General features: G+C 35.5%; 5 protein-coding genes across 11 annotated transcripts; 4 read left to right on the forward strand and 1 right to left on the reverse strand.

Moving 5' to 3' along the window:
- The first annotated feature begins 377 nt into the window (after positions 1 to 377).
- LOC104703521 (ETHYLENE INSENSITIVE 3-like 1 protein) lies at positions 378 to 2,964 on the forward strand. 2 transcript variants are annotated; one of them, XM_010419548.3, is made up of 2 exons: positions 378 to 683; positions 1,025 to 2,964. In XM_010419548.3, exon 2 carries the CDS (start codon positions 1,055 to 1,057, stop codon positions 2,780 to 2,782), a length of 1,728 nt encoding a protein of 575 aa, XP_010417850.1. In that variant the 5' UTR covers positions 378 to 683; positions 1,025 to 1,054; the 3' UTR covers positions 2,783 to 2,964. The 2 variants fall into 2 exon arrangements, with proteins under 2 accessions (XP_010417850.1, XP_010417849.2); XM_010419547.3 differs by having other exon boundaries at positions 681 to 908.
- Positions 2,965 to 5,637: 2,673 nt separating this feature from the next.
- Positions 5,638 to 9,535, forward strand: LOC104703522 (putative inactive receptor kinase At5g10020). Of its 2 annotated transcripts, XM_019228057.2 has the most exons (4): positions 5,711 to 7,064; positions 7,150 to 8,553; positions 8,625 to 8,709; positions 8,826 to 9,535. In XM_019228057.2, exons 1-4 carry the CDS (start codon positions 6,161 to 6,163, stop codon positions 8,872 to 8,874), a joined length of 2,442 nt encoding a protein of 813 aa, XP_019083602.2. In that variant the 5' UTR covers positions 5,711 to 6,160; the 3' UTR covers positions 8,875 to 9,535. The 2 variants fall into 2 exon arrangements, with proteins under 2 accessions (XP_010417851.2, XP_019083602.2); XM_010419549.3 differs by having other exon boundaries at positions 5,638 to 7,064; positions 7,150 to 8,709.
- A 769-nt stretch (positions 9,536 to 10,304) lies between these two features.
- On the forward strand, positions 10,305 to 13,478 carry LOC104703524 (NDR1/HIN1-like protein 13). The gene is made up of 2 exons (XM_010419550.3): positions 10,305 to 10,470; positions 12,492 to 13,478. The coding sequence occupies exon 2, from the start codon at positions 12,520 to 12,522 to the stop codon at positions 13,306 to 13,308; it is 789 nt and encodes a 262-aa protein (XP_010417852.2). The 5' UTR covers positions 10,305 to 10,470; positions 12,492 to 12,519; the 3' UTR covers positions 13,309 to 13,478.
- Positions 13,479 to 14,674: 1,196 nt separating this feature from the next.
- LOC104703527 (nitrate regulatory gene2 protein-like) lies at positions 14,675 to 19,032 on the reverse strand. 5 transcript variants are annotated; one of them, XM_087459907.1, is made up of 8 exons: positions 18,610 to 18,786; positions 17,863 to 17,943; positions 17,634 to 17,768; positions 16,456 to 17,548; positions 16,241 to 16,312; positions 15,949 to 16,163; positions 15,625 to 15,848; positions 14,675 to 15,540 (listed from the first exon to the last, which is right to left on the reverse strand). In XM_087459907.1, exons 4-8 carry the CDS (start codon positions 17,498 to 17,500, stop codon positions 14,865 to 14,867), a joined length of 2,232 nt encoding a protein of 743 aa, XP_087316033.1. In that variant the 5' UTR covers positions 17,501 to 17,548; positions 17,634 to 17,768; positions 17,863 to 17,943; positions 18,610 to 18,786; the 3' UTR covers positions 14,675 to 14,864. The 5 variants fall into 5 exon arrangements, with proteins under 5 accessions (XP_087316033.1, XP_087316031.1, XP_087316034.1 ...); XM_087459905.1 differs by lacking the exon at positions 17,634 to 17,768 and having other exon boundaries at positions 16,456 to 17,508; positions 18,610 to 18,960; XM_087459908.1 differs by lacking the exon at positions 17,634 to 17,768 and having other exon boundaries at positions 18,610 to 18,897.
- Positions 19,033 to 19,578: 546 nt separating this feature from the next.
- Positions 19,579 to 20,604, forward strand: LOC104703528 (tryptophan--tRNA ligase, cytoplasmic-like). The gene is made up of 4 exons (XM_087459909.1): positions 19,579 to 19,717; positions 19,901 to 19,969; positions 20,075 to 20,192; positions 20,277 to 20,604. The coding sequence occupies exons 1-3, from the start codon at positions 19,643 to 19,645 to the stop codon at positions 20,189 to 20,191; spliced, it is 261 nt and encodes an 86-aa protein (XP_087316035.1). The 5' UTR covers positions 19,579 to 19,642; the 3' UTR covers position 20,192; positions 20,277 to 20,604.
- The last annotated feature ends 961 nt before the right edge of the window (positions 20,605 to 21,565 follow it).

Consider the following 21,565-nt stretch of genomic DNA (forward strand, 5'->3'; position numbering starts at 1 on the left):
AAAAATTAAAAATATGGTATTTTTGGTTAAAAAGAATTTAAAATATGATATTTTGAGGGATTTCTCTTTAAATTATCGTTCCAATTTTATGAACCGAGTTTTGATATTAATCCAGGTCATCAAAGATTTTTATCTGGTTTTGACCAATTTTAACGGTTCAACTTAAATCTAATGACCTGATTTAATTTGGATTCGGCTAAATGAGTAATTCCAGGGCCGGTCTGGTCCGTTTGGTTCCCAAAAGAACTGTAAATCACCTACCGGCTACCGCGTCTTGTGTTGTACACCGGACCGACGATAAAGTCACTTTGATCCTAAACGTCAATCAATGCTCATTTTTTTAAAATTAAATTATATATTTGGAGAAAGAAAAAAATGAAACGGTGCGACTTTAATTAAAATATTTATTTATATCCTCCCTCCCATCACCACCAAAAGCATCTTCTCTCTCTCTCGTCTTCATCTACAAAAACCCATAAAAACACACACACAGTAATAAATGTCTCTTTCTCCCCCCCCCCCCATGTGATCTTTAATTGACTTTTCTTCTTCTTCCTTCTCTTCTTCATCTTTGAAATTGTGGGGATTGATCAAAATTAAGACTTCCTTATTATTATAGCTTTGTGGAAACAAGAGAAATATACCAGTTTTAGGGGTGTTCTTTATCTGCAAACTCTTTTAAGGCAACACTCCTTTGTCTCTTTGCTCCTCTTCTTGTTTTGTTTCTATTTTTTTATGTTGATGAGATGGCTTTGGTATTTTTATTAATTTCTTGATGGGTCTTCGTTTTTTTCTTTTGGTTCAGATCGTTTGCTTTTGTTGTTGTCTATATGATTCATTTTGGCGATCTGTGTATTGAGAACATTACTCTATAGTCTCTTGAGTTTGGTTTGATGATGCTTCATAAAGTTATAATTTTTTTATATTATTTCTTTGACTCTTAATCTTCTCATTTGATATGATCTGATGATGTGTTTGTTTTGTGGTTAGCTCGTGGTGATTGATTCTTTTCCTTCTTTTTCAGGTTAAAGAAGTTGGTTGTGGTGGAAGAGACATGATGATGTTCAACGAGATGGGTATGTATGGAAACATGGATTTCTTCCCCTCATCCACACCTCTCGATGTGTGTCCATTGCCACAGGCTGAACAAGAACCAGTGGTTGAAGATGTCGACTATACCGATGATGAGATGGATGTGGGTGAGCTAGAGAAGAGGATGTGGAGAGACAAGATGCGTTTGAAACGTCTCAAGGAGCAGCAAAGCAAGTGTAAAGAAGAAGGTGTCGATGGTTCGAAGCAGAGGCAGTCACAAGAGCAAGCTAGGAGGAAGAAAATGTCTAGAGCGCAAGATGGGATCTTGAAGTATATGTTGAAGATGATGGAAGTTTGTAAAGCTCAAGGCTTTGTTTATGGTATCATCCCTGAGAAGGGTAAGCCTGTGACGGGTGCTTCTGATAACCTGAGGGAATGGTGGAAAGATAAGGTCAGGTTTGATCGTAATGGTCCAGCTGCTATTGCTAAATACCAAGCTGAGAACAATATTCCTGGAGGGAGTAATGATTGTAACAGTTTGGTTGGACCAACACCTCATACCCTTCAGGAGCTTCAGGACACGACTCTTGGATCGCTTTTATCTGCGTTGATGCAACATTGTGATCCTCCACAGAGAAGGTTTCCTTTGGAGAAAGGAGTTTCTCCACCTTGGTGGCCTAATGGGAAAGAAGACTGGTGGCCTCAGCTCGGTTTGCCTAACGAGCAAGGTCCTCCTCCTTATAAAAAGCCTCATGATTTGAAAAAAGCGTGGAAGGTTGGTGTCTTGACTGCGGTCATCAAGCATATGTCGCCTGATATTGCTAAAATCCGTAAGCTTGTGAGGCAATCGAAATGCTTGCAGGATAAGATGACGGCGAAAGAGAGTGCTACTTGGCTTGCCATTATTAACCAAGAAGAGGTTGTGGCGCGAGAGCTTTACCCTGAGTCATGCCCTCCTCTGTCTTCTTCATCATCTTTAGGAAGCGGGTCGCTTCTCATCAATGATTGTAGCGAGTATGATGTTGAAGGTTTTGAGAAAGAACAACCTAGTTTCGATGTGGAAGAGAGAAAACCGGAGATAGTGATGATGAATCCTCCAACAAGCTTTGGGATTGCTAAAATGCAACAATTTCCCATAAAGGAAGAGGTTGCCACCATAGGAAACTTGGAATTCTCGAGAAAAAGGAAGCAGAACAACGATATGAATGTTATGATAATGGATAGACCAGCAGGTTACACTTGTGAGAATGGCCAGTGTCCTCACGGCAAAATGAATTTGGGATTTCAGGACAGGAGTTCAAGGGACAACCACCAAATGGTTTGTCCATACAGAGACAATGGTGTTGCATATGGAGCATCCAAGTTTCGTGTGGGTGAAATGAGACCTCAGCAATCGATCGACCTTTCAGGCTTTGGAGTTCCGGAAAACGGGCAGAAGATGATCACTGAGCTTATGGCTATGTACGATAGAAATGTCCAGAGCAGCCAAACTCCTCCTCCATTGATGGTAAATCAAAGCATGACCCTTGATGCAAAACCAGCTCAGAATCAGCAGCTGAGTTTCAACAGTGGCAATCAAATGTTTATGCAACAAGGAACCAACAGCATGGTTAATAATCGGTTTCAAATGGTGTTTGATTCCACACCGTTTGATATGGCAGCATTCGATTACAGAGATGATTGGCAAACCGGAGCAATGGAAGGAATGGGGAAGCAGCAGCAGCAGCAAGATGCATCGATATGGTTCTGAATATTTCATTCTCTGTAACATTCTTTCCTAATGACTTTGTTACAGTTACCTACTTACCTGACTTGGGTTTGTATTCTATTGGCACCAACACATCTATATTGTTGATGATGATGAAGCCATCTATTTTTTTTTGTGTTTGAAAGTCATTAACTCATTCTCATGTTTAATAATCTCTTTATCCATTGAACATCTCTCTGATGCTACAAATATTTCTTGAGTTCTATGTTGTGTTAATCTTAGGTTTAAGTCCCAAGTACAAATATAGCAATAATGAAACAAACTAAAATTTCTCACTTTTGGTAGTTTTAAGACAATTCCAACAGATAAATTAAGTTAAACCATCACCAGATAAATTATTTAATGCATGAGTGACCAAATGAACAATACAATTCTGTCACTTTTGTTGGTTGTTCTTTAGTCAACTCAGTTCAACATATCATTATAATAAGGAAAACACATGGCTTAGCCATATTGTTAGGGTTATCAAAAAGCATTTATCTTATAATATAAGTTATCTTTTTCTTTCATGTAGAAAGTATATTCTCTTATAATTTGTTTGGTCAAACTTATATTAAACAATATATAGTAACAGGTTGCCAACATTTGCTTCAGCGTCAGCTGTTGTGGCCTCTTCTTCACCACAGGCAAATTCTAATGTAAGTTTTAATCCACACTGTAATCCAAAATGGATATTTATATAATAATAAGGTGAAGGAGCCAAAATAGTGAGATTGTTTTTGGGAGGAAGAGAAGACAAACGTTGTTGTCTCCTTTAGTTTGGATTTGGAAGACAGCCCATGTGAAATGCCTTGTGAAACCCCACCACTCTTTTAGTCTCTTCATCGCCAAAACTGACTACATTCATCCACTCATTTTGTTTCTTTATTATTATTTTATATCATATGTTCTGAACATTATAAGTAAACTAATGTAAAATGATAATATATATAGTAACAATTTTAATCCTAGTAATTTATGAATTGTTGTGATTTTGTCATCGTCCACATTTAAATTTATTATACTTGCTAGACAAATTTATTTTTTCATTAAAAACATCGAATAGTTCTAAAAATAGAGAGGTTGACAGGAATTTTGTGTAAATAAAGTGGTTAAAAATAATTTTAGTAGTTTTTGAAATATTGATTAAAAAATGTTTAAAATTATTTTAACTGAAAAATGTAAAAAAAAAATCATGAACTTAGCAAAAATGGTAAAAAAAATCATAAAATTTGTTTGTAGTGAACTAAATTTTTAATTTTATTGACTTTTTAAATAAATCGCGAACTTTCGTTATTAAACGATAAAATTGACTTTCTAAACAAAATCACAAACTTTTGTTCTACCATTTAAAAGAATTTGTTAATGGATAATCAAACCGCCAAATTATTGGTTCTAATAATTCAAATTTATGTTTTCTTTGATAAAATTAAAGAAAATTTGTGATGTTTTTAGAAAGTTAAGGAAAGTTTATAGTTTATTTGAAAATTTAATAAAAATAAATATTTAAAGTTCATACTTTTTCACGACTTTTGATAAATTGGTGATTTTTTTTTTTTTACATTTTCTCCTTAAATTTTAAGGTCATTTTTAAACAATTTTTTTTTTTTTTTTTTTTTTTGCAACCATTGAGCCACAACAGATTGATCCATTAGCCAAATCCCTACATTCACAGAAAGAGAACTCAATCCCTAATAAAATGGTGTCTTATGCATTAAAAACTTACCATTTATTTGTGAGTGCACTAAGATTATTTCACTTTCAACCATTATTTTAACTCCATGTTTCATAGGTTTGTCCGGTTTGAAACTAAACGAACGATTAAACCTCAAACTACTTTACATTATCCTCACGTGTTGATACTAACATTTATAAATTTCAGTTTAATCTCCTAAAATTAAAGTAAATCACCTCAAAAATTATCAAACTACATATTCAAATATCAGAACAAAGTATTATCAAAACATAATCTCATCAGATCAAAACAGAACGACAAGGTATTCAACAACGCAACGTCGAAATAGTACAACCCTAGCACTGGTTGACCCAAACCATATACTTACATAATATATTCGATAAGAATGATGGCCTCTAACATGGTGATAAAGAAGTACAGTCCACAACATTGAGTATATTTGAATATGTATATATATATGATTAAAGTATTTATTGTAAGTATAATTTTATGTAAAAGAAATTGTAGAAATAACAATGATCTGTTTTAGTAATTATTTCTATTTTTAAAATTTATAAAACACATATATATATATAGCTATACTTATAATTGTATTTAAAGTTTTAAACAAATTTAATTTTGGTTTTATAGAAATAAAATATTTACCTTAAAATTGGACAAAATTGGAGAATATGTATGTTAAAGGAGAGCAACTACTAAAATTTGTAACGATGGAATGAGGTATGAATGAAGTTTGAAAATAATGAAGTGTAGTATGAGATTTAAATAGAAGTGTGAGCATAGTAAACATCATATTTTATTATATCAAATGAGGTATGAAGTTTGTTGTGTATACCACCACGGCACCACCGGCACCGGATAATTACATATATCAAATTCGTAAAAACGGCCGATGGTGGCCTTGTTTTGTTTTCCATATAGTTTAGTCTTTCATTTTAAGGTCAAATTCCAGAAAGTTTAAACTTTGATTCAGTTTGACATGGCATATCTACCATAGTTCTTTACTCATTTTCCTCATACAACATGACACATACGGTTTTAAAGTGACTATTGTTACCTTTAGGGAGCCATCACATACGTAAAGCCTTAGGACACCAACTAGTTCGTACATGGGACACAAATCAGCCATGTACACAACCAACATTAGAGCATCTTCAAATTTAGTAGTTCCCATAAAAACACACCCAAAGGTTTATACACCTTAAGAAAAAGAAGACAAATCAACATAGAAGTGCGAATAATATTAAAACGAGTACTGCAAAAAAAAAAATTAAAGAGGGCTTACCTACTTCTTCTGTCTTCATCTATCTCCTCCATTGATTACGCTTCTTGATTGAAGCGCCCCACAGAGACAGAGGCCAAAAACAAAAGAGCATACATTCTCTAGATTCCTTCTTTCTTCGTCGTCTTCTTCTTCCCCGCGGGTGGGTTTCTCTTCTTTTTTTTTTTTCTTCTCTTCTCTCCAATTCAGAGCAAAGCTTCGCTCTTTTAAGTTGCCCATGGTGGGTTTAAAGTTCGTTCCTTTACTCAGTTTCGAAGCTCTGTGTCTGTTTAATCTCTTTTCCTTTATCAAAGCTGATGAGAAATTGAGAATGTGGGTTTTTGTGACTCTTTGATTCCTTGTTTAGAGAAGTGGGGTTTGGGGGGTTTTTTTTTCTGAGTTGAACTGCTCTGTTTTTGAAGTCATGCAGATAATATGTTCGATGATATTACTGTTAGTGAGCGTTTCAGGTTTTCCCGACTTTGAAGCTCTTTTGGAGCTCAAGAAAGGTTTTCAGAGTGACCCTTCTGGTAAAGTTGTTACTTCATGGGATGCTAAGGCTTTGTCCTCTGATAGGTGTCCTTTAAACTGGTACGGGGTTACTTGTAGTAGTAGCGGAGATGTTACTTCCATTGATTTGAATGGTTTAGGTCTGCTTGGGAATTTCAGTTTCCCAGTCATTGTTGGTCTCAGAATGCTTCAGAACTTGTCAATTTCCAATAATCAGTTTGCTGGAACTCTCTCCAACATTGGTTCGTTTAAGTCTCTTAAGTATTTGGATGTTTCGGGTAACTTGTTCAGTGGCTCACTACCTTCTGGAATTGAGAATTTGAGGAACCTAGTGTTTGTAAATCTATCTGGTAACAACTACTTGGGAGGAGTGATTCCTTCTGGGTTTGTGAGTCTTGAGAAGTTGAAGTACCTTGATTTGCAAGGCAATAGTTTCTCTGGGGAAGTGATGAGTCTGTTTTCTCAGCTAAACAGTGTGGAGTATGTAGATATAAGCAGGAACAACTTGTCGGGTTCGCTTGATCTGGGACTCGCAAAGTCAAGCTTTGTTTCCTCGATTCGTTATTTGAACGTTAGTGGGAATTCTTTGGTAGGGGAGCTATTTGCTCATGATGGTATCCCATTTTTCGATAGCTTAGAGGTGTTTGATGCTAGCAGTAATCAATTGTCTGGTTCTGTTCCTGTCTTCAGTTTTGTTGTCTCTCTCAAGATTCTTCGGCTACAAGATAATCAATTTTCGGCTTCTTTACCACCAGGCCTTCTACAAGAGAGTTCAACCGTCTTAACGGAGCTAGATCTTAGCCTCAATCAACTTGAAGGTATAAATATATCTATGAATATCCATACCCTTTGGTTCTCTTATTTTCTTTGCGAATTCTTCTTAACTGGGAGTATTCGTGGCAGGTCCTATTGGAAGTATAACCTCTTCAACACTAGAGAAACTTAATTTGTCTTCAAATAGACTATCGGGATCCTTACCTCTAAAGGTAGGGCATTGTGCCATTGTTGATCTCAGTAACAATAACATTTCAGGAGACTTGTCAAGGATACAAAACTGGGGAGATTCTGTAGAAATTATTCGGTTAAGTTCAAACTCACTCACTGGAACACTACCTGGTCAAACTTGTCAATTCTTGAGGCTGACTTCACTCGAGGTTGCTAACAATATGTTGCGGGGCGTACTACCATTTATTTTAGGAACCTATCCTGAATTGAAACAGATTGATCTTAGTCACAACCAGCTTAGCGGCTTTCTACCAAGTAATCTGTTGATATCTGCAAAGTTGACAGATCTCGACCTGTCAAACAATAATTTCTCTGGTTCACTTCCTCTTCAAGATGCAAGTACTGCGGCAGACCTGAGCTTGACTAATATTGGTCTGTCACATAACTCCTTAGGTGGAGTTCTCTCAGAGGAACTAACACGCTTCCACAATTTGGTATCGCTCGACCTTTCTTATAACAACTTTGAAGGGCAGATCCCTGATGGCCTCCCAGACAGCTTAAAGGTATTCATTGTCTCTGCCAATAATCTCTCTGGAAATGTCCCGGAAGATCTTAGACGGTTTCCTGATTCAGCGTTTTATCCAGGGAATGCCTTACTGAATGTCCCCATTTCTTCAGAAACACCAAAACATAAAGCAGATATAACCTTACGGAAGCACGGGTATCATATGAAGTCATCTGTAAAGGCAGCCCTGATCATAGGCTTGGTCGTGGGTGCTGCTCTACTTGCTCTTGTTTGTGCCATGTTTCATTTTATGTTGAGAAAGCAACATGATGAAGAGAAATCGGATGTGACTGGAGAAAAGAGCATTATTCCAAAAACTGAACTTTCTCCTTCCAATGTGATTGCAGAAAAGAACAGTGTACAGGAAAATGAATCTTCGTCTTCTACTACTTCTACGCCCTCAATTAAGGCCAAGCTACCGGTTTCTTCTTCACGTTTCTCCCTGTATAGTGACTCTGAGAATTCTCCATCATTTCAAAAAGAAGAGACCGAAGAGCTTCACCCTGAATCAAAACGAAAAGATGAAAGCTTGTCATCCAAAGTTTCCCTGGTGTCTTGTTCAACTTCATCGCTATCTAATATCCAGAATTCACCAAACCCTAGGTCTCAACGAACTTCTGTGAAACTGGATGGGAACCTGTATATTTTCGACACTTCTCTTAAGCTTACAGCAGAGGAACTGTCTTGTGCTCCGGCTGAAGCTATCGGAAGGAGCTGTCATGGAACTCTGTACAGAGCAGTACTTAATTCTGATTCTGTATTAGCGGTCAAATGGTTAAGAGAAGGGACTGCCAAAGGTAGAAAGGAATTTGCAAGGGAGATAAAGAAACTTGGGAACATCAATCACCCAAATCTCGTTTCTCTTCAGGCTTACTACTGGGGCCCGAAAGAACACGAGAAGCTCATCATATCAAGATACATGGATGCACCCTGTTTAGCTTTCTATCTCCAAGGTAAAAAGACTTGCATAGTAAAAATCTTGATTGGTTTTTTCACTTGAAACATGAATTCTCCTACATGACTATATATATATATCAAAGATTATTTACTCATTCTCTCTTGTCTGCAGAGGCTGGACTGCTAAACCTCCCACCATTGTTGCTGGAAAACCGTCTTAAAATTACTCTTGACATAGCCAGTTGTCTTAGTTACTTGCACAACGAGGAAGCAATTCCACACGGGAATCTAAAATCAACCAATGTTCTCCTAAAACCTCCTGAACTCACTGCACACCTAACAGATTACAGTTTTCACCGGTTAATCACACCAGAAGCCACATCAGAGCAAGTCTTGAATGCAGCTGCTCTCGGCTACTGCCCTCCAGAGTTTGCCAGCTTGAGTAAACCATACCCTTCTCTGAAAAGCGATGTGTATGCCTTTGGGGTCATTTTGTTAGAGCTTCTAACAGGGAAGGTTTCAGGAGATATAGTTTGCAGTGATCCAGGGGTTGTTGAACTCACTGAATGGGTTCTTCTGCTTGTGGGACAAAACCGTGCTGCTGAGTGTTTTGATCCATCCATTCTTGACTCACAGGGTTCAAGGAATCCCTCTAGAGTTCTTACTGATGTCTTACAGGTTGCTGTGAGCTGTATCTCACCGGCACCAGAGAGGCCGGACATGAAGTTGGTCTATCAGGAGCTCTCCAGAATTGTTCTCAAGAGGACAAACTAGAAGAGCTTTCGTTGTGAATGAATGTCGCTGTAAAAATGCCTTGTTGGATTCATTTTGTTCCATTGATCCCGTTTTTGTTTTAGCATAATATGAAACTGTAAATCTAAATCCAATAGCCCAACTAGTTTCGAGACAGTAGGAATATAGGATTGACATATATATATATATATATATATATATATCATTGTTGTAACTTTGTCAGCAGAAAATTAAACAGAACTCATGTTTTTCTTTTTTTTTGGTGATGAACAGAACTCATGTTTGCTAAGCCCCGTCCAATCATTCAATATCGAGCAAGTTAAACTTAATTCAAAAAAAAGTTTCCATAAAACATAACAAAGACAAACATACTTTTTGAGGATCTTTTCAAAATTTAAACTTTGTAGTAATGCAAACACATCATCTAAATTATGTTGTATGCAACCCATATATTCCAACTTTATATAGTAATAAATATGTTGTATATCAATTCAATAAAACCATTAGAGAACAAGGAAACTGGGATGCAGATTTGGTTTTCAATGTTTTTGCAAGTTTTACTTCATTTACATATTTAGCTACTTCATTTTAAACAATTTCTTCAAAAAAAGAGAGAAACACGTCTGTTTTATTACTCCAAACCAATGAAAATTAAAGCTTAAATCTAAACTAAAAAATAAAATTTTTAAAAACTACTTGATCAACTTTGCAAAGGATAATTCTGGTACCGACTGTTATCCCCAGATCAACTGGCCCTTTCACTCCACAGGCCCATTGATACATGTACAACGTGAACACTTAACATGAAGTATTATATACAGTATTATGTTTACGAATTGGTCAATGCACTTCCAACTTGCTTAAATGGTAAAGCATGAACTCTCTATTTTATATTTTAGTAGCAATATTAATTGAAAGACATGCATATTTATTGAATATTAGAAACGAAAGGGTCAAGTGCGGCGTTTCTTGTCTCCTCCTCTCATTTTTCTCTGCGAGACCTCAGCATCATTGTGAGGAAAAAAAGAAGGAAGACAAATCTTTAGAGCTCCTTTATTTTCAAGGTATGTGCAATTTCTTCTACTCATTTTCTTTTTTTCTTAATCGATGATGATAGATGTTGAAATTTTCTTTTTGGTTTGTCCACATTTTGAAAATTTCTCTTATATATGAATGATCATGATACAAGATAGCGTGTGTGATGTGTGATAAATTGTTTCTTTTAGTTAGTTTGGTGCCATTTTTCTCACACAATTAGGTTGAACCACTGTCTTGTTTTTTTTTTTTTTTTTTTTTTAACCACTGTCATGTGTTTTTTTTCCCCGGAGCAATGGTCAATCTAAACCAAAACTGTATTGACCATTTCTGTATTTGACCTTTGATTATATGACACTCGTATAATCTTCTATATTTGGTTGATATTCATTTGAATTCAGTGTATACAAAATATATCAGTATCCTAGTTTATGGAAACATATTACCCTTTTTTCTTAATACTTTGGAAGTGAATGTTCAAACCATTCAACTAATAATATATATATATATATATATTTTAAACAAATCTTTGGAAGTTAGTTAAAAAAGATAGAATTAATTTGTTCTTAAGTAGTTGAAGTGTAAAAAAAAAACTATATCTATAATTCTATATAATAAAAACTGTTGTTGTGATATTGCCGCCTAACGTGCACTCCACACACAATATGACAGTCTTATTACTTCGTGATATCCGCATACAATTATTAGACAATTAATAATGTAATTATAAGATTCTAAAAAATATTTTGTATCTGAATTGCATATTTTCCCCTGAGAATAATTGTCTGTACGGAATCAATATGAAATGTGTTTACCCTAGCTAGCCTCTTAGGTGATGGTTTTGATTAATACGAGTACAGGTATGATATAATCTTTATCATAAGAACGTATTTTGAATGTGCAAAAGAACCACGACTACTACCAGAATTCTAGAATTCTAAAAGTGTATCAAATATTTGGTCTATGAATGTTTCTAAACCCAACAATTGAACTTTTGGAACTTTTTTAGAAAACTTGTTTTTTCGATATTTAAAGGTACTACTCTTTTTTTCAAAAATGCTATTGGACATATAACCGACAAATTAATATTCAGAATTTATTTATGCATGTTGTTGAAAGACATGTTCATAAATGGATTTGGTAATTTTGGAGGTTAACTCAATTTGAATGTCTATCTAATATCACACTTTGTGTAAACGGATGTATCATTTGGAGTTGGGACTTCCGCGGTTTAACACTTACACAAACCGTGTTTGCTTTTCTCCCTCTTAGCTGTAACCCATCCGTCAGTCATCATTACAAACTTTATTTTTCTTTTAACTTGTGCTTCTTATCTTACTCGTACGCACGTAATCTTCCATTCTATATATATTTTTCAACCTTATCTTAGTTAATTATAACGATAACTAAGTCAAACGTCATGAGTTATTATTATTTTTTTTTTCTCAATAATTGAGATGACCAATGTTCCAATCTTTTAACTGTAATTTTGCTTTGCTTAATTATGTAAAAACACCTGATTTTCTCATTTCAAAAAAAAAAAAAAATAGTGTAGATTTCTATATAAAAATGTAAAAAAAAAAGTGACGTATATTTAAAAAAATAGTCATTATATTATATACTACTATTTAATACTTCGTTTTCCCCATTTTGTAAGATACTTTAACCTTAATAATCTGGCCTGCAAACCTGTGTACCATTCAAAAAAAATCTCTATATTTAATTCCATATTAGAGAATACTTTCTTCATTTTTATATATTATACATAGATACGTAGGTCCTAAAGGAGGCATTGTCCCTTGTCTATTTAGACAAAAAAATCAACACTAAATAACGCCTTGATATATTGCCAATTTGATTTTAATTAATAATACAAAACATTTAAAATAATCCAAAAAAAAAACCATTAAAAATCAGTAGATTTCATATTGCCGCGTTCTTTCTCTAGTAACGCGTTATCTCCCCACCTTTATATTTATTAGCGTTAATTCACATTTAAACACTTCTTCACTTTCACTAATCTCACATTTGTTTTTTAATCTCTCATCAGTCTTAATCATCTCCAAAAAAAAAAAAAAATGGCTGAACGAGTCTACCCCGCCGATTCACCACCAGAAAGCGGACAATTCTCCGGCAACTTCAGCTCCGGCGAGTTTCCAAGAAAACCAGCAGCACCACCATCTACATACGTAATCCAAGTCCCTAAAGATCAGATTTACCGTATCCCGCCGCCGGAAAACGCACACCGCCTCCAATACCTCTCCCGTAAAAAACCAAACCGAAGCAACTGCAGATGCTGCTTCTGCTCATTTCTCGCCGTCGTTTTCACCCTCGCCGTCCTCGCCGGACTCTCCTTCGCTGTCCTCTACCTAGTCTACCGTCCCGAAGCTCCCAAATACTCCGTCGAAGGCTTCTCAGTCTCCGGCATCAATCTCAACTCCTCCTCCCTGATCTCTCCCCGGTTTAACGTTACCGTTAGATCGCGTAACGGTAACGGAAAGATCGGGGTTTATTACCACGAGAAAGGGAGCTCAGTGGGTGTGCATTACAAGGGCGTTGATCTGTGTAACGGTGTTTTGCCGGCGTTTTATCAGCCGGCGAAGAATGTGACGGTCGTTAAGTTGAGGTTGAGTGGGTCGTCTAAGATACAGTTGACTAGTGGTATGAGGAAAGAGATGCGTAACGAGGTGAGTAAAGAAACGTTGCCGTTTAGATTGAAGGTTAAAGCTCCTGTGGAGATTAAGGTTGGTTCTCTTAAGACTTGGACTATGTTCGTTAAAGTTGTGTGTGATGTCACGGTTGATAAGTTGACGCCGCCGTCGAGGATTGTCTCCAGAAAATGCACTCATGACTTTGATCTTTGGTGATGATGATGATGTTCAAGTTGTGATATTTTGTTACTTTCGGATTTTTAGGAATTTTTTTTTTAAACTGTTGTGATTTTTTTTTGTTTTATTTTTGTATGAGAAAACATATAATGTTGTGAATTTGATGTGATTGGATGGGGGTATATATTCAAAATGAGGAAAATTTCCAATTTGATCTTTTAGTTTATTTGAAGTTGATGATAACTTCTTTTTGTACGGTACATAAATTTCAAAGGAGTAGTAGTTTCGGGTTTTGAGACATAACACGAAGCTTAACTATATGGAAAGAGTCAAAAGAGATTATTAGTGTATAAAAATGACATTATCTTATTATATATATTTGTCATCCGAAAATGATATGTTTATAGCTGTCAAGATCATTAGATCAACATGTCAGGAACTTTGGTAGATCCAATGAAGATTGAGAATTCTAATAAAAATTCCTAGAAAATAAATTATATTCGGAGCTATAGAAAGAGAAGGTGAGTTGAGTTTTAAAAAAATAACAACAAAATTAAATTCGTTGTTGCAAAGTATTTATCCTTGCGAATCTTCCACTAGCAACCTTGTGAATGAATTCTCAAATCACCATTTTGTCCAGCAAAATCCTACCTATGCAAACTCACCAAGTTGTTTCTTGTCTGAGAAAGCATGCAAGGAAGGCATTTGAAGTTGGCAGTATGCTAAATGTAGGGGCAAATCTAGTATATACTACTATGACATAGTTATCCGGATATTGGTTTATGAAGTGATGTAAGGGGATCAGAACCAACCCAAATCCAATCCAAGAATGGATGAAATCACTAATTGTTTATATACTTCCAAATATATATATATATATATATATATAACGATCATGGAAGAACATACTTCTAATTAATTTTTAATCATTATATGTTGTTTTCACCTTTCTTTAGTTTGATTTTATTTCTTTGAAATATTGAATCATCACATTATTCATATAATAAACCAAAAAAGAAACTAAATTTTTTTTCTCGCATATGTTATAAATTTTCAATTTCTGAAGGACAATATTGAAATTGTGTGAAGATTCTCACGTAGGATACTTGGGTTTATATTAGTGGTCCATAAATATATTAAGAAGAAACTCAAAATGATGAGAAACTATCAAAGGATAAATTTTCACTTAACATGGTCCCAATTTTAAAGTTTAATTCGATATTTTAGTTGAATCACATCTTTAAACCGATTAAAATAAAAATTATAAATATTCCAACTTGAAAAAAAAGTTAAGCTATAATTATAAATCTTTTAACTTTATAGAAAAATATTGACTAGATGTATTATATGTTTAATATATTTAATATTTCTGTTATTGACTAGATTTATTATATGTTTTCAGTGATTGGACAAACTAAAAATTGTATTTATTTTCATATGCCCACAAAGCACAACCTCTGTCACAATTATCTTCCATATCCATGCTTGAAGAAATCTTTTTATATAATCCCTTTTGCATTTACAAATGCCAAACCCAATTTTCCCTCCAAAATTTTTAACATGACAAAATTCCATTTCTCCAAGAAACCAAAAAATCATTTTCCTTGTGCATAAGCCTTCTTCAAGTGCTCGTAGTTGTTCTTGGCATCGTGGATTCCTTTCTTAAGTTCCTCATACATGTTCACTGATGATTCTGCAAACTGGTTGAGTTGTCCAACGAATCCTTCCAAGCTTGTCCTAAACCGATCAAATCCCGGACCTCGATCCTCCACTGCCTCATCTGGCAACATGTGAGCTGTCAGATCGTTTTTGTTCTCACCAGACCGATGTTTCTTGGTGCGATTCTTTTCCTGACGTGGCAAGAACCTGGCCACATCAGATGCAAGTGCTTTAATGGAGCTCGAAACCTCTTTGGTAGGCAATTCTTCGAGTTTTTCTAGCCAGATGTCACAGGTTGCATAAATGGGAGGACCATAGTTTCTCAGTTGCAGCTGTGGCGCACCACGCCTTTTTCGTTTGGAGGATTTTTGTGTTAAGGCGACACATTTCACCAGCCACTCATTTATCGCTTTAATATATGATTTCTGGCCTGTGATCCACTTGGTGAAGCTTGAGGCCAACGCGCTGAGTTCATCTTCAAGGTGAGATGTTACTTGTCTGTGCACCTCCGACTGCATGTTGAGCTTAATGTTTCCGCCTCTGTAACACGCTTTGATTAACTGAAACTGAACCTTGTGGCATTCGAACATCACTTCCCACATACGACTTAACCTAATCACATCCAAGAAATAATGTTCAGGTGAAAATGAAATCAAAGGAATTGAGTATACTGGAGACAGTGACTTAAACACATACCCTTCAATGAGTTCCTCAAGTTGAGGCTGGAGCTCTTTGTCACGGAGTTCTTCAATCCGTCTTGATATGGAGTCGATCCTGTGAATCGCCACTCTGATTCTGGAGTGAAGGTCTTTCACAACTGCACGTGTCTTGTCTGTTCTTTGTGAACCTTTACCTTCTGATTCAAGTTCTCTCAAAATTCTGCACTTTTCGTCATACTCTCTCCGCACAGTCTGACTCCCCTGAAAACCGGAAGAAGTTAAGAAAACTTATTAAATACTCTCACTGCAAAATCTTGTTTTTAAAAAAAAAAATATATATATTTAAGGCACTATGAAGTACCTTAACTTCATCATAGAGCTTCCGCTCCCATGCATATAGTCTGTCTAGCGTTGAGGCATGGCTTCCAGCAATCATGCAAATATTTTCAAAGATATTGCTATTGAGCTCTTCCACATCATCAGAATTCATTCCTCCGAGAGGATTCCGAGAAGACGAGGATCGTGAAGAGTCAGTCCTATGCCAGGTCAAGTATTTCACCGAGTTCTGAGCAGGCTCTGCACATATTACTTAACCTGTAAACACTCCATACAATCTGCAACAATTGACCCAAAATGTAACTAAGTGTAATTACCTTCGGGTACATCTTTGGGATCGTCCCCACAAGAGAGACAGGTTTTGAACAGTGATGATGCACCGGAGCCATCTGCAAAAAAGCAGAGATATGTCATTTTTCTTTAAATACTCATCACAAAACAATCTAGATGCAGAGAAACATTAGATTAACTAAGGTGGAATTTGCTCATGCATATACGGGCAAGTAAGTCTTCAAGAAATGAGAATTATTACTTTCTTTTGACGGAACTATTGGACGGAAATGCAACTTATTGGCTTCAAGCATCCTAGGAACCTCTTTTCCAGTCTCTGAAGCTTTAACAAAGAGCAACTCTATCTCTCTCATGCTTGACAAGAAGTCCCTGGGAGGAAGCTTGTTCTCGGTGTGATCTCCCTTGTGTGGTGTTTTGTTCACTGGAGTGGCTGTTAAAGGCGTCACTGGTGGTGATAACTCAGGAGTTCTACTTTTCTCAGCATCTGAGAACTCGTTTTCAACTCCCTCTCTTTGAGGCAAAGCACGGTGCACTCTATTGAAGTTTTCAAAGCTTCTGACAAGTGTATCACTTGTGGGTTCATCAAACTCATCATCATCCGAATCTCTGGACGCTTCCCTTTCTTGAAAAGAAAAATTCTCACCATCAACCTCCACCTCTGGAGTTTCATCTTCTCCCTTCACGGATCTCGACACATGACCATTCCCAACATGAGAAGAAGAAAGCTGGTTGTCGATTGGATGAGAAAGACCAAAATAATCCCAAGGTGCTTCAGGTGGCATGGTAGAAGATTCATCAAATCGGGTTGGTTCCAGCTTTTCCATAGACCTGCTTTGTGGACTACTCGATGAGGTTACAGTGGCAACAATAGAAACCGGAGGTTTCTCTTCCACTTTTTTTGAAGAAGACCCTCTGAATTTCATATGATTGACCTGGAACGGACTGGTACTAGGAGGTGAGGGAGGAGGTGAATACGTGTCATGATGGGAATGCGAATGTGAAGCAGGTGGAGGAGAGTATGACAAATGAGAAACTGATTTCTCGATTAAGGCAAGAGGTTGTTCTGGTGTTGCACTAGTGGACGTGTACAAGGAAGATTCAACTGGAACTTCAGTCTCAGCAAATTTCCTGAGGGCAGTTCCGGTACTCTTAAGAGACTGAACGTATGAAACGTGAGCAGCAGCTAACAAACATCTTCCATCAAGTGCTTGTTGGACAAATTTTTTTCTTTCCCGACATAGCTGCAAGGCTTTATCTTCATCTATTCTGGATGTTGATGCACCCATTGTCCAAGCTTACATGCAAAAAAAGAGTTACAGAATTAGATTTACAACCTGCAGAAATGCAATGATACAAAAATTAGACCAAGAAATACTTGAATAGTTTCAAATATAGAAAAGAAAACTCTGAGTTCAGGACCTATTTGTGAGATACATCCTGCGAAATAGGCTTTGCGTGGGTTTATCAGTTCATACCAAGGGAAATGAATTCTGCGTTTTAAGTTATCTTGTTTTGGGCTATATTTTTATTAGTGATCCTGAACTCTAACAAAAACTACCACCACATAACAAACACAAAAAACGCTTCAAAAGAAGATAATATACTTTAAAGACTATCAAGTGGACTAGATTTAGTGAAAGAGGACTACCAAAATGATAGGAAATATCAAATATGATACAGACTGGCAGAGTTTCAGTGAGACTGTATTCTCAGCATCAATGCACCAACCCTAAGCAAATTGCATCAAGAGTTAAACAAATGAAATTATGTATTGCAGGATAGTTGCTATTAGCTATACATACATGTATGAATACAGAGAAGAAAACTCTAAGAAGAATCACCACTAACAGATGAGTACTAAGAAACAAAAGGAACAATTTTCTAGCTCCATCATACATACATACCTAAAAAGCAAGCATCTAGCTTCAGTTACAGAACAAAATTTCTACTTGGAAATCACAACGCAATCTGACCAGTTCCTTTAACCCTAGTAACCTATCCCGCTGTTATAACTTCATCAAATAAAGCTCTTATACACAAAGAGTAAAACTTTCACCGAACCAAGTTGCAGTTTTTATGAACCAATAGATGAGTAACAATAAGAATCAGACACAAAAAAACAAAAACAAAAAAGCAACTTTTATATGCCAATCGCAATCTTAGGAGAAATCCAAAAACTAGGACGAGCAAGGAACATAAACAAAGCCACACCGTAGCCAAACACCAAGCTGATGGAACAAATTAAGGATTTTTCTCAAGCGTAATCGTGAATCAAAACATGGAAAGTTAACTAATTTGACGAAACTGCAAAAAGGAGAGATTTTTATAGAAACCCAATTGAAATTGGACCATTAGAGTAGCAGAAAACCTAGAAAACGCGAATAGAGTGGCTTACCCACACAAGTAGAAAGAAACCCAGATGAAGAAACGGAAGAATTAAAGAGAGGCTCCTGAGCTTTGGAGTTACGCGACGAGAGGATCAAACGAAAACAAAACAAAACAAAACGTTTTCTTCTACAGGAGGCGAAGAAGGAGAGAGAGAGAGAGAGGTGTGTGTCGTGTGTGAGTCAGCAGCGAATCAGATGGGCAGAGAGAGAGAGAAAGAGAGAAAGAGAGGAATCTTATGCGGGAGGAGAAAAAGGGGTGTTGTGTGTGTGACTGACTTATTTACAAACAAAACAACATGCAATAAAGCAAATATTGCTTGCTTGTAAAAAAGATGACTTTGACGGATGACTCCAAAAACGGGAACTTTCTCTTCCCCTTGTTGTTTGTTATTCTCTCCGGGTTCCTTACACTTTTCTTTTTATTTCATTTTAAAAGATCTGTCTTTTCTTTTCATTAGTTATATAACTAGCATCCTTAATCTATTGTTTTAGTCAATTGCTTTATAGAATGGTTACTGTTTGAGAATTAACTTGATAATGTGTTTGTTAAACCACTGGTATACCACCAAAAGATATTTTTTTATATATATATACAACATTGTTAGTGATCTTTGTTCGAAATCTATTTTACTCTTTATATCCATAAAAATCAAATTGATCAGATTCTTGGTGTTCATAATTATTTGATCAACAACATAACTCATACTACTACTTACAGCGTTACAATTTTACTAAAAATAACTAATATAGATTTGCTAAGAAATTTTGCAAAGGATTTGCGAGCCATATTATTTTAGCTGATTTTTTTACTACAAATTTGCCAGGCTGTTAGACCTTTGCCAAAAACAGTTATTCTCACATAAAACGTGTTTACCGACTTCAATGTCGTTCGCAACTCCATCTATTATTATAAGTCCATGTCCTGCATGGTTTGGATGACACATGAATCCTTTTTGTGTCAAAAATGTACAAAGCATTAGATACCAGTTCTAAATGAAATAAGATAATTGCTTCTAATATCTAAACTTGTTGCGGTTCCCTATGCAGATAAACAGTGCGCTTAGTGGTGGGAAAAATACCGAGACTGAACAGGAAAATCTCGGAGCAAATCTCGAGGTACCAAATTCTTGGTTTCGCCTACTCTTCCCCCTTACTCTGTATAGTTAACAAAGGATATATATGATCTGAGTTAAAAAAGCTTATTTAATTGACTAATTAAGTAGAGTAGGCATGACCAAAATCTAACATAACTTTACCGTAGTCTTGTTTTCTGGTAATCTCTTTTCTACGAAATCACAGGTGGACATACCGTTCAAGTATTTGAGTTTCTTCCTTGAAGATGATTCTGAACTTGAACGCATTAGAAAGGTAACACTAGTCAATAAGTTTGTTATTAAGATCGCTACGCAGAAGGAAACTGTGTCGAAAGGTTTTTGAAAATTGTACTATATATATATATATATATAATTTTAGGAATATGGAGAGAAAGATGGGAAACATGCAATCAGGGGATGTAAAGAAGCGAGTCACGGAAGTCTTGACAGAAATAGTGGAGAGACACCGCAGGGCACGAGCTGCTGTTACCGATGAGGTAAAAACTTTTTTTTTTCTCAAACTATAAATAAAGATTTTAGTATCCGGAGTTTTTTTAAGAAAACAAAATTGGGTATCACAGATGGTGGACGCATTCATGGCCGTGAGACCTCTCCCAAGCATGTTCGAGTAAGTAAGACTACTCCTAAACCAGAAGAAACCCACTTTGGCAGCTCCTCGCAACTTCACGTCACATCTTTGGGTCTATAATTATTTCTCAAAATTGGATTTTAAGAGGATTGTAGCAGTGTGAAATGTTTTTTTTTTAGGGATTTGATTTGAGTCGATTCTCAAAATTCTTAGTGGGAGTCGATCGAACTTTCTTCTGTCACAGAAATACACTTACAGTTTTGTTGAGTCCTTGGAGTATATTTAAATCATATATATAAAAATAAGGTTTCACTCTCTTTTTATTGGCTGATTTTCATTTAATATTTTTTATTTTCATATTTTTATTTTATTTTTCTTTATATATCATAATTACAAAACCAGAATTACAATATTACTTGCTACTATTAAATGCAATTCACTTTGAAGTTAATCACCCACTTACCACCATTATGATTTTTCTAATTGATTGTGTCAACCTTCAATTGACAGTTACATATTGTGCAATTACTACAATAACGTATGAATTTTTTTTTTAAAAACTCATAACCCACAGAAATCTTATTTATTATAAATAGTTGCTCCTAGCTATCCTAACCCACAGAAAATATATGCAGTATACTCTAGCCTTTTTCTGGTGAAGTTGATTTGTTTCTTTTTTCTTTTTTTTTGTGAAGAGCTAATTTGTTGCTTCTGCTTTCATATTTCTCTATTATTTACAGATTCTCTATCTCCAAACTGTATATCTATATTGAGATTTGTTTTAAGATATGAATGTCCACATATTGAATATATATTCTTCTTCTGCTAAATTTTATAATTTTGGATATAGAATAATGCAAGAGGGTCTTATACTCCCTCCATATCATAGTAAGTAATGTTTTGGCCAAAAAATTTGTTTAAATTAATAATTTCTGTTCTATATTTAGTTATATATGTATTTAATTTTTTCTTTCTTGTATTTTTTATTTTGTATGTAATATATGTTATTTTTGGCTATATATATATGTTATTGTTGGATATTAAATATATTAACATAATTAATCTTATTATTTATAAGTTTAAGTATGAAATAATAATAAATATAGAATAATATGCCATGTGAGATGAACTTTAGCTGAATTTTGTTCCCATTTTATATTCATGAGCACATAATTTTCTGAAATTTGACTAACCCCATTCATCTTGTTCTCTACTTCAAACGTGTCACTATCATTGGACCCTATGAACTGTTGCGAATTGTTTCTGTTATTATATTCAACT

The sequence above is a fragment of the Camelina sativa genome, chromosome 7 (genome assembly GCF_030686135.1).
Source record: "Camelina sativa cultivar CO46 ecotype springtype chromosome 7, ASM3068613v1".
Taxonomy (NCBI): Eukaryota; Viridiplantae; Streptophyta; class Magnoliopsida; order Brassicales; family Brassicaceae; genus Camelina; species Camelina sativa.